This window comes from Phyllostomus hastatus, unplaced genomic scaffold (assembly GCF_019186645.2).
Source record: "Phyllostomus hastatus isolate PE091 unplaced genomic scaffold, TTU_PhHast_1.1 phas_contig_477, whole genome shotgun sequence".
Lineage (NCBI taxonomy): Eukaryota > Metazoa > Chordata > Mammalia > Chiroptera > Phyllostomidae > Phyllostomus > Phyllostomus hastatus.
This window is the reverse complement of record NW_025333889.1, coordinates 154,032-165,363: the sequence shown is the minus strand read 5'-3', so window position 1 is coordinate 165,363 and position 11,332 is coordinate 154,032. Positions and strand designations below refer to the sequence as shown.

Here is an 11,332-nt window from a genome sequence, read left to right as displayed (position 1 = left end):
GACGAGGCTCAGACCCCGCGGGAACCCAGACCGGGTGCTGCAGAGAGGAAATCCAGTGAGGCCTTCCACACGCACTTGCTATTGGTTTTTATTTGTGTCCGCAAGAAACTCCCCTCTCAAACTGACGGCCTCTTCCGAGATCCGTCCGGATGCGGTTCTCGCGGAGCTGCGGCGAGAACCGCACTCGTTCACTAGCACCCTGGGGTGAGAGGGCAGAGGAGGGCGGCGGGGCTGACCACGGGGCCCCTGTGCCCACCGCTCTCGAGGCTGACCTGTGCTCGCCGTGGCTTGTAGCCCTGCCCCCCCGTAGTGCAGCTCGGACACCCGGCCCACGCATTTAGACTTCGACACGGCCCCCGTCCCACAGGACCCGGGGGGCAGTCCCTCCAGGCCTACATCCACAGCTCCTCCAGCGGCTTCTGGGCCGTGGCCCGGATGGCCTCCTCGGACAGCGTGCGGATCTCCTTGTGGACGTCTTCGATGCTCCTGGAAGCGTTGACCATCTGCTCCCACGGAGGTGACCGGGGAAAAGAGAAGGATCAGCACTTTTCACCGTCCTCGGTGCACTCGGGGATCCCCGACTGATCGGGCCCTGGAGAGGCACCGGGCAGCCCCCCGGGGCCTTTCCCAACCCAAGCAGGGAGCTTAGGCCTGGATGAGGCAGAGTGGGCGGTGCCTGCCAGGCCCCACTCCCGCACCTCCTCCGCCACAGAGTTCACGCGTCACGCGCTGCGCCCTGACGCAGAAAGCACGGGGCCTTGGTCGCTAGGAAGGGAGCCAGCCCACGAGAAACTCGTCTCCACCGGGAGGGCGATACGGGGACTGCAGCCCCCTCTCGCCATCGACCTAGGTCTTGGCCACGAAGAGCTCTGGGAAGGCTCCCGGGGACGCAGACCCGCTCAGAGCCCAGCCCTGCTCGCGGCCTGGCGGTGGGCGTGTGAAGGGCTCCCTCCAGACCTGCCCTGCGAGACCAGGCACTGCTTGCGGCCAAGGAGATGAAAGGCGACGAAGACCCGGAAGGACAGACGAGCACCACCCGGGTCGGGAGGAAACGCTTTGTTTCCGGATTCACTCCCTACTCGTCTCCTTTCCGGCCTGGCTCCTCGCAGGGGTGGGGCGTGCTCTGAAGGGGAACCACTGCAGCCCGGTGGGGCTGCCCGACTCCGGAGCCGGCTCACCCCCGCCAGGACCGATGGCTCAGCACGCACAAAAGGGAAACGGGTGGCCCCCCCGCCAGGTGGTGTGTCCATGCCCTGGGTTCGAACTGCGCAGGAGGAGGGTCTGGAGCGGGGACGTGCTCAACAGACCACAGGCTACAGGACGACGCTTCAGTGACTCGGAGACCTCCCGTCCCGGGTGACAAGGTCGCACGGAGGCGGAGGCCCAGTGGAGGGTGGGGCCCCCTGGGGAACTGGCTCCGGAAAGGGCCCAGCGGGGGGCCTGCTGCTGTGCGGCTGGTCTCTGTCGAGCTGCTGCCGGACCCACCTACAAGGCACCTTGTTCCCACTCCGGGAAAAGCCACCGAGGATTAGGACTCGCCCCATTACTAAGGCCGCCCCGCGCTCCCACTGCAGCCCTGGCTTCGTGGGCTCCGCTCACCTTCCAGTTCAGGGTCCTGTCCCCTATGAGCTGGTGGAAGCGCTCCAGCACCCGCTTCTGGAAGTCCCTGTTCTCGTAGCGCTCGAGGCCGAACTCACCGCGCGTCACGGCCTCCTCCAACTGCAGGTGCAGGAACATGACCAGGTCTGGCTTGGGGAGGCCCATGTCTGGCTGCTTGCACCAGTTCAGGCAGAAGTGCTGCAACAGAGAGACCGACAGTCCCAGAAAGAAGCCAGGTGGGGTCTAACACGTGGCTTCAAAGCGCTGGCCTGAAAACCAAAAGGTCGCTGGTTCAAATCCAAGTCTGGGCACATGCCTGGGTTGCAAGCCAGGTCCCCAGTGGGGGGCATGTGCAAAAGACAACCTATCATCGTCTCTCTCACACACAGATGTTTCGCTCTCTCTGTTCCCCTTTAAATATTTTTAAAACTCATAAAAAAGGGGAAAAAAGAAGCCATCATTTTTTGAGACACCAAGAAGTGAGGCTTCTCACCCAGTGGTGGCTTTTGATTTCTCAGACGGTGACTGTTCTGCTGCTGCTCCCTCTGGCTTGGCTTTGCGAGCACACTCCCACGCGGACAGAGAGCACTGCGGCGGTGGCTTCCTCACTCGCAGCCAGCGCTGAGGCGGCCACACTGAGGCAGCCCGCACCCTCTGGCCAGGCAGGCAGCGAGGCCACGTGGCCCTGACCCCCGAGGCAGACCAGACCCAGCAGCCCCGAGGTGGGGAGCAGTGGGGCAGGAATGGGCACGGGGCCCTCGGTCGCATCCCTCCACCCACACAACCGCCAGGGTGCCGCCCCCTTCCCAGACGGGCAGGATGACCAGTGGTCCCAGAGACCCACCACTCCAACCCTGAAGTGTCCCACCGCTGGCGGAGGCCAGAACTCAGCCACGAGCCCGGAGACGCGGGCTGGAACCCAGCTGTGAGCCCGGGGCTGCACCGAGCTGAGCCCTGACCCCCCGCCCCCCGGCTGTCCCACGGCCTGCGCTCGGCAGCCCAACAGCAGGATGTGAGCGGCCAGCCCCCGATCACATGTCAGTCCCTTGCTGTGTCTTCCCGCCACACACGGAGCTGGAGCCCTGCCCGTGAGCCCCAGTGGGCGCTGCATCGTCCCGCAGAGCGACAGGCCGCTGCTCTGACTCCTGGTCAGGGCACCTCCCTGGGCTGCAGGTTGGCAACCAACCGACGTTTCTCCCTCCCTCCTCCTCCCTCCCTCCCCCGGTCTCCAAAAACAAGTAAGTGCAATGTTGGAAGATGCAGAGAGGGCGAGAGCAGCCCCTGCTTCCCAGGACACTGTCCGCTAAAGGAGGGCCCCAGCCGGCCACGGAGAGCCGGCGGCACGAACAGGCCGCCCCTGCAGCCTGCGGCTACCTGACCGTCACGGGCCGTCACCAGGAGGTGACCCCGCGCTCCTGAAGAAGCCCCGTGACGACGAAATCGAGCACGTTTCCAGGCCAGGAAGCTGACGCGGGAGCCTGACCGTGGGACGAGGTGGGAGGGACCCGAGGACGGGCGGCAGCGGGACCGCGGCTCGACCCCACAGCCTCTGCGGCGGCACCGGGGGCACGTCCCGGAACGGCTGCTGGAGAGCTTTCCGGGGGTGCGCTGATGTTTTTAAAAGTTACTTTGGGGAGGCTTCCAGTCAAGATGGAGGCACAGGCAGATGGCGTTGCCTCCTCACACAACCAAAAGGACCACAGACAATTTAAGAACAAAAACAACCAGAACTGCCAGGACACTGAGCCGTGTGAGGTCCGACAATGAGGGACGTAAGGAACACTCGTCCAGACCGGTGGGAGGGCGGACATGGGCAGCCGGGCGGAGAGGGTGCGCGGCCAAAGCAGCTGGCGGGGCGGGCGGTCCCACGTTCGCCTGCAGATAAACGGAGGAACAACTGGGGAGCGAGACAGACCGCGCAACCCAGGGCTCCAGCGCAGGGCAACGAAGCCTCAAAACCTCTGCTTGTAAAAACCTGTGGGGGCCGTGGAGGCGGGAGAAACTCCTAGTCTCTCAGGAGAGTCCGCTGGAGCAGCCCCCGGGATCCTAGAACATATACGAGCCCATCCACCCGGGAATCAGCGCCAGGGCAGCAGGTGGAAGGGTGCAGTTCACTGGTGGGTGGCGGCAGAAGTGACTGAAAGCTGCTGAGGGCCAAGCAAGCAGCACTGTTCCTGCTCTGACCCCTCCTCGACAGGCGGTGCCACAATGCAGTGACCTGGGTTGCCCCACCCTGATGAATACCTAGGGTTCCACCCCTTACAATGTAACAAGTATGCCAAGACAAAGAAATATGGCCCAAATTGCAAAACATCAAAACTCCAGAAAAAGAACTAAGCAATGAGGAGATAGCCAACCTAACAGATGCAGAGTTCAAAATACAGGGAACTAGAGTGCTCACAGAAATGGACGAGTGTGGTTACAAAACAGTCGAAGAAATGAAGCCTATGAAAAGTGAAATAAAGGAAAATGTACAGGGAGCCAACAGTGAAGGGTAGGAAATGGGGACTCGAATCAACGGTGTGGACCAGAAGGAAGAAATAAACATTCAACCAGAACAGAATGAAAAAACAAGAATTTAAAAAAATGAGAAGCTTAGGAACCTCCAGGACAACTTTAAACGTTCCCACATCTGAATCATAGGGGTGCCATAGTCACCACGGGGACTATGGGACCTACCCAATCTGGCGAAGGAAATAGATTTCCAGGAAATCCAGGAAGCTCAGAGGGTCCCAAAGAAGTTGGACCCAAAGAAGAACACACCAAGGCACACCATCATTAAGTTACCCAAGATTAAATATAAAGAGAGAATCCTAGAAGCAGCAAGAGATAAGGAGACAGTCACCTACAAAGGAGTTCCCATCAGACTGTCAGCTGATTTCTCAATAGAGACCTTGCAGGCAAGAAGGGGCTGGAAAGAAGTATTCCAAGTCATGAAAGGCAAGGACCTACATCCAAGATGACTCTATCCAGCAAAGCTCTCATTTAGAATGGAAGGGAAGATAAAGTGCTTCCCAGATAAGGTCAAGTTAAAGGAGTTCACTATCACCAAGCCCTTATTATATGAAATGTTAAAGGGACTTATCTAAGAGAAAGAAGATCAAAAACTATGAACAGTAAAATGACAACAAACTCACAACTATCAACCACCGAACGTAAAAACAAAAGCAAAAACAAAACTGAACTAAGCAAACAACTAGAACAGGAAGAGATGCACAGAAATAGAGATCACATGGAGGGTTATCAGCGGGGAGGGGGAGGGAGGAGAATGGGGGAAAAGGTGCAGGGAATGAGAAGCACAAATGGTACGTACAAAATAGGGGGAGGTGAAGAATAGTGTGGGAAATGGAGAAGACAAAGAACTTGTGGACATGACCTAAATGAGGGGTAATGCTGGTGGGAGGGGGGATACAGGGTGGAGGGGAATAAAAGGGAGAAAACAACGGGACAGCTGCAATAGCACAATCAATAGAGTATACTAAAAAAGTTATTTTGGGGATGTGCACTGGAGCACTTATAAAGCAAATGACAGAGTGTGGTGGGTCACAGTGTGGGTGGTTAATCGTCTTCTCTGCTGGTGCATATTTGAAACTTTCTAAACGAAAAGCAGAAGGGAAGGGGGCAGTGCCACTGCTGCCACTCTGCCAGACGGTCAAGGAGAAGCCTGCGGTCTGGACGCGTGACGGGACAGCAGCTGCAGCTGCACAGGTGCTCGCCGCTCCCTCGATGACGGCCAGACGCCCACGGACGAACACGGGGACCGCAGGCGTCACGGCGTGACACCCACGCTCGCAGCCGGACCTGCGCTGCGGACAGTCGCACCTGGCGGCTGCCACCAGGCCGGGCAGCACTCACCTCTTTGGCACTGGTGAAGGCGACACCAGAAAACGCGTATCTGTCCACGATGAGGGTGACGCCCTGACTCAGCTTCTCCTTCATCAATGGCCTAAAAAACAGAAAATGCTCCTGAGTCACAGCCCTGGCTCCACAGCCCTGCACTGTCCCCCTGAGGGCATGGTTCAGTCACCACGGGGACCATGGGACAGAGACTTGTGACATTACTCCTATTTAAAAAGCCCTAGATCTTTTCTTAGAAGATGCCAGCAAAGCCCGACAAGAAAGACAAGACCCCTGACGAATCTCAGGCATCAGAGAACAGAGGGGCGGGGAGGGCTGGCTGTAGCCAGGAGGCGATGTGGGGGCGTGTGCCTTCCCCACGGGTGGGAGGCCATGGACTTCCCACCCAGGCGACAGCGGCCTAGAAGGACATGCAGAGACAGAGGGCTGACATCACCGAGGAGCGCTGCCTGCACTTTGGGGAACAGGAGGACGGGTGACGTCAGCAACCCGGTGAAGCTCACAGGAGAATCGGGGTCGGGGGGCCACACCGGCAACAGCCCGATGCAGTCCTCTCGCAGCTGCTCCCGCGATCTCAAACCACCGAAACGCTACCTAGTCCACGAGCAGGACGCACGGCATGTGCACGACGGAGATGGCGCAACTTTGTAAAGAACGAGGAAGACGCCCATAAGGAGGTAAGAACCAGCCCCTAGCGGGTCGCTAAGAAAACAAAGCACAAATGAGTGCTCACGGCCAGCTACCTTTTCTACAAGAAAGGTGAACCAGGATGACACTTACGTACCTGCTTTTTGGTAAAAAGTGAAAAAAATTGGGCAGGGACACTCTTCCCCATGGGGTAGTGCGGGTGTTAGAAGAGCGGACGGGCCGGGCAGTGGCCTACTTTGTGTGGTTTTGACATTTAGATCCATCTGTTTTATGTATTCAAACACCAAAATTAAATCAGCGAGGATGGAAGAAACCCTAAAATCGTGCAGTTGACACCCCACACGGACACGGCACTGTCTGTGTCCCCCTGCTAAGGACAGAGCTGCGTACCTGCCCTGGCCACTAGGCAGGCTCCGAGGGGGCTGCAGGCGGGACTCGGGGGGCCAGGAGCCTGGGGTGGTAGGCCGGGTCGGCAGGCGTCGGGGCGAACTCCTGAGCTGCCCCTTACATGCAGGGGATGCCGGAAACCAGACGGTACCACACCCCGCATATGCTGCTTTTCTCCCTATACATACTTACTTTTAAGTTTAGTTCATAACTCAGGCAATTTCAAAGATGGACTCACTCCTGCCGTATACTGACCTCAGTGTACGTACAACATTCTTTCCTCAAGTGAACTTTCACCTTTCAGTTAGAGGAAGCCCTTTACGGTCTCTCCAGCGAATCAGAGTACCCCCTGGTGAGTTTTGGGGCCATTGTGAAATAGAACAAGGGTGACGTGGACACAGGCACCGCCACGCCACAACGGCTGGTCTGACAGCTGAGGCGGCTACAGGGTGACCAGCGGACAAACAGTGTCCACACTGCAGAGACGCTGGGCAAAGGCCGAGTCACGTCCCAGGAGGGACGGCGGGCAGTTCAAGGTTTCATCCTGATACTCAGAATGGTGCAATTTTAAAGTTCTGAATTGCTTATTTCTGGAATTTTTCATTTAATATTTTCAGACCACGGTTGAGCGTGGGGAACTGAAAAGTGAAAGCACAGATAAGGTAGCGACACGGACACAGAGGAAATAATCCCCCACGAGCAGTGGGTACACTGGGGCCCCGAGGTTGGCTTCTAAACACCATTCTCCACTGTAAGAGGCCTAAACCCAAGCCCCGGCTGGCGTAGCTCAGTGGATTGAGCGCGGGCTGCGAAGCAAAGTGTCACAGGTTCGATTCCCAGTCAGGGCACATGCCTGGGTTGCAGGCCACGGCCCCCAGCAACTGCACATTGATGTTTTTCTCTCTCTCTCTTTCTCCCTCCCTTCCCTCTCTAAAATAAATAAAATCTTAAAAAAAAAAAAGCCTAAACCCCTTGTTATAGCAAAATTACGTTCTCCACACTCGAGGCCCAGGAAGGCAGCACGTGGGCACAGGAGCCAGCCTGGAGAGCCTCCCGCCAGCCGCGCTTAGGGCAGCCCGAACGGCACACAACAGGAGTGGCTCGTGACCCCCCGAGGGGAAGAGAATTGTGCGTCCACACCGACGCAGGATGGGTGCGGAGCCGGGAGAGCTCCTCCACACGCAGAGCCAACTCCCATGGGTGTGAGGAACGGGGTCCGAAAGTCCCCGTCTGAAACCACACGGCTGCCCAGGGCCGTCGGCGACTGTGACAGCAGAGGGCCCGCGAGTGCGGAGGGAGGGGTGTTCCCATGGTCCTGTGGCACTTCCCCGTCTGTTAACCGGAGACAGTCGCTCAGTGGGAGGGCCTGGCCACTGCCCTCAGGACCCAGGCACTTTGCTTCTGTGGTGTTCCTGCCAAAACCGCACACCTAAGTCTGCTCGTGAGGCAGCAGCAAGCAGCTGCTGCACTTTAGAATGAACAGCCTGGGAGTCTTTTAGAGCGTGAACGAATGATCAGTGTGGCGAATGTTAATTACAGGGGAAGGTCGGTGAAGGGCAAATGGGAATTCTTGGGACTATTCCTACAACTTTTACAGTTGATTGAAATCATTTCAAAATAAAGTTTAAAACCAGGTGGAGAGAAAACTGCTAAATTGTGGCAGGAAGGAAGAGCAACCCCCAGTTTCTGCGAGTGAGTTCCTGCGCAGGGTTGTGTGTGGTGGCAGCTGGCCGGCAGGCTTTGGTAAAAGGAGGCGGGGAGGGGTCTGGAGGACATCGCCCTCACCGTGCGGGAGATGCCTGCTGGGACCACCACCTACCCAGGTCAGATGCAGCACAGCTAAGGAGGAAGATTGAATCGCTGGAGAGAAGAATAACCAGTTCCCCACAAAGTGCTCTACGTACCAGGGCGAATTCCAAACAGCAGGGGCTCACTGAGCACTGCCTGCCTGGCCAACGACACGTGACCCCCCCGACACCAGGCCTATGAGGGCACTAGTGTGGCCGAGGGCGGGACAAGACCAAGGACACACAGATGGTGGACCAGGGTGCCCACAGGGAACTCTGGCATCTGACCTGTCAGCCAAGGACTTTCAGGTCTCAGAAGCACTGTGACGGTCATGGCCCGCATGGGCTGCGGGGGGCGCTGTGGGCATTGTGGCAGAAGAGAATGACAACCAAGGTGCGCAGTCCTCCAGAGCCCAGACAAGAACCCTATTTAGGAAGTAGTTAGCATTCTTTCCCATTTTCGAATTGGGCTTATATTGCTTAATTTTTACAGAGCCACAAAAACCAAATCAGAACAACTATATCCATTAACTACGTAGGTAAAATGATAACATAAAACTGGTCTCAAGAGTCTTAGATTGGGAAAGGCCTTTCCAAGCAAGGCAGCGAGTGAAGCAGAGAGAAGGGCAGGGCCTGGAAGGAGGATGCGAGCCCCGACTGTCCACCAGCACCCGCTGCGGACACCCTCGCGGCAAGCAGGCCGCAGCGCTGGGGCAGAGCCAGGCAGGGCGGCCTCCGTCGGATGCCACGGGCCTGCTGGGCAGTTGGAAAGCAGCTGTGAAACGGCTTGTATGGTGGGGCCCCGTTTGCTCAAAACGAAGCAACTCCACTGACATGGGCTGTCTGCATGCAACTAAAGGGAAACAGGAGCCTCTGAAAACACACCCCCCGTCGGTCGGCAAGCAGTTCGACGTTGAGAGGAGGACGCCGCGAAGGCGATGTGAACGGGACGGGAGAGGACGCAACACTAACCTGAACCGTGAACTTCAGCCACGGGAAGAGCCAGACAAGAAGGCCAGGGGAGCAGGAGGAAGGGGCAGGGGTGCGGAGCAGGTGAGCACTTTCTGACTAGCTTTTCTGTGTCCCTAAAGCTATCGGAAGAGAATGAACTACCTACAAGGAGGGGCAGGCAGGAGGAGGAAAAGGTATTAACCATGCTCTCTGGGAACACACAGCCATTAGACCCTGGTCCCGGGGCTGGCGAGTAAAAGAACCTTGGAACTACCCGCACAGCCTCCGCCTCACTGTCAACACCACTCAGAGGCTAGCGCTGAGCACCCCCCCACCCCCCCACCCCCCGTCGAATGAGGGTTGAGAAGGAGGGGCATTGCTTTTACACTAGTTCCCAGCGGTTCGCAGAGAAAAGCAGGTGCACGGCATGATCCTCCACTTCGCTCTTCTTTGTCAAGTAAGAATTTAGAAGTTTGCCAATTTCAGTTGATCTTTCTAAAAAGAAAGAGAAAAACCAGAAACGTGAGTCTTTCCACTTAAATTAGAATAGTCTGGGCCGAACTTCTGGTCCAGGACTCAAGCCTAAGCTCTAGTGTTGTTTTGCTGTCTCTCTCCGCAGGCTGGGACCTGAGACCACCGGAGTTTCCCCGGGAAGGCGCAGCACGAGGCAGACACTCTGGCGGGAAACGCTGGGGGGCGGGGCTCGCTCAAGGCGGGCGTGTCGGTCTAACACGTGCAGAACGACTACCCTCAAGATCAGAACGACATTCAAAACAGCACTTCCCCCACTTCTTTATCCTGGTTTTGGGACCTTATGCTGTCTCTTGATGATCTGAATAACGATACTTTTAAGCGATTTCAAGATATTTTACTTTGAAAATTAAAAATACGCCACAAAACCCCTCAGAGGACAAACAGCAAAACAAGACAAGACGCTGGGACATGGGTTACAAAGCAGCGCGGGCGAACTTCTGTGCATGACAAGCAGTCTGGACTGCGAGGACAGTTGCTCGGGTGTCCCGCCCTTCCTCCCCCTCCCCCCACCCGTGCCTTTTCCTGTCCCCCGGCTACAGATCAGTGCACCGCGGCACAGACGCTGCGCAGCTGAGGGACAGGGCACAACGACCGTAGGAACCGCCAACTAGAAAGCCGACTGAGCAGAGACGGCGCCCGCGGCGCTCAGCTAAGTCTGCTTCACCCGGGCCGACCAAAGTGGGAAGGACAGCTTCAAAAGAAGCGACCTCCCTACCCGCCCTCAGCCGCAGACGCTGCGGATGCGGGAAACGGGACGGGACGGGCTCGGTGGACACTCTCGGTCCCTGGACCCGGGCTCTCCCGCTGCCCGCGAACCTCCAGCTCCCCGAGCGTTTCCGCCTGCCAGGACCGTCCGCGCGCCCCACCCACCCGGGAAGCGCAGCAGCTCGGCGCGGTAGCCATCTGCGCACAGCGCCTCCACCAGCTTGCTGCTCTGCGTGCTCTTCCCGGCGCGGTCCATGCCTTCCAGCACGATCAGAGCGCCGCGCCGGCCCGCCATCCCGCGCCTTCCGCAGCCCGCCTTGACCTGGGGTCGCTGCGCTTTGGAAGGCCGCCAAGAGCTCCTATTGGCTGGCGTCAGCGACGGGCAGGGGGAGGGGCTGAAATGGGAAGGGGACGCGCGCTGGGATTGGCTGCCGTTTCCAGGCGTTGATCGGCCGCCCAGGACTGACCGTCGGTTCGGGCGGCGTCTCCTCCTTCTAGGCCGGAAGCCTGGCCCTCGGACGCCTGAGCTGGACACCTAGGTTGCGCTCTGAGTGAGGGCGGCGGCGCGCTGTCGGCGGAGGGGGGGGGGCGGGGCTCAGCGGCGAGCCTACGTGGAGTTGCGGTGGGAGGGCGGCGCGGGCCGCCGCCGGAGCTCCCGAGCAGGCCGCGTAGTTGTAGCGCGCGCCGGGCCGGCGGCGTCCTGCAGCGCGGGCAGGGCTGTCTGCACCCGGCCACTGGGCAGCCCTAAAGAAACGCTCCTGGTCACTTTCGGTCCCAATACTCGGGCCTTCAAAGCTCCGTGACTCCCACTTGCCGAGACGACAGTGCAAATCCTCAGAGAGAGAGAGAGAGGAGAGAAGGGA

At 58.4% G+C, this 11,332-nt stretch overlaps 1 protein-coding gene across 1 annotated transcript; it reads right to left on the bottom strand.

The window, feature by feature from the left end:
• Positions 1–70: 70 nt before the first annotated feature.
• Positions 71–10,799, bottom strand: DTYMK (deoxythymidylate kinase). The gene is made up of 5 exons (XM_045845821.1): positions 10,635–10,799; positions 9,617–9,725; positions 5,455–5,545; positions 1,600–1,797; positions 71–503 (listed from the first exon to the last, which is right to left on the bottom strand). Exons 1-5 carry the CDS (start codon positions 10,762–10,764, stop codon positions 393–395), a joined length of 639 nt encoding a protein of 212 aa, XP_045701777.1. The 5' UTR covers positions 10,765–10,799; the 3' UTR covers positions 71–392.
• Positions 10,800–11,332: the final 533 nt, after the last annotated feature.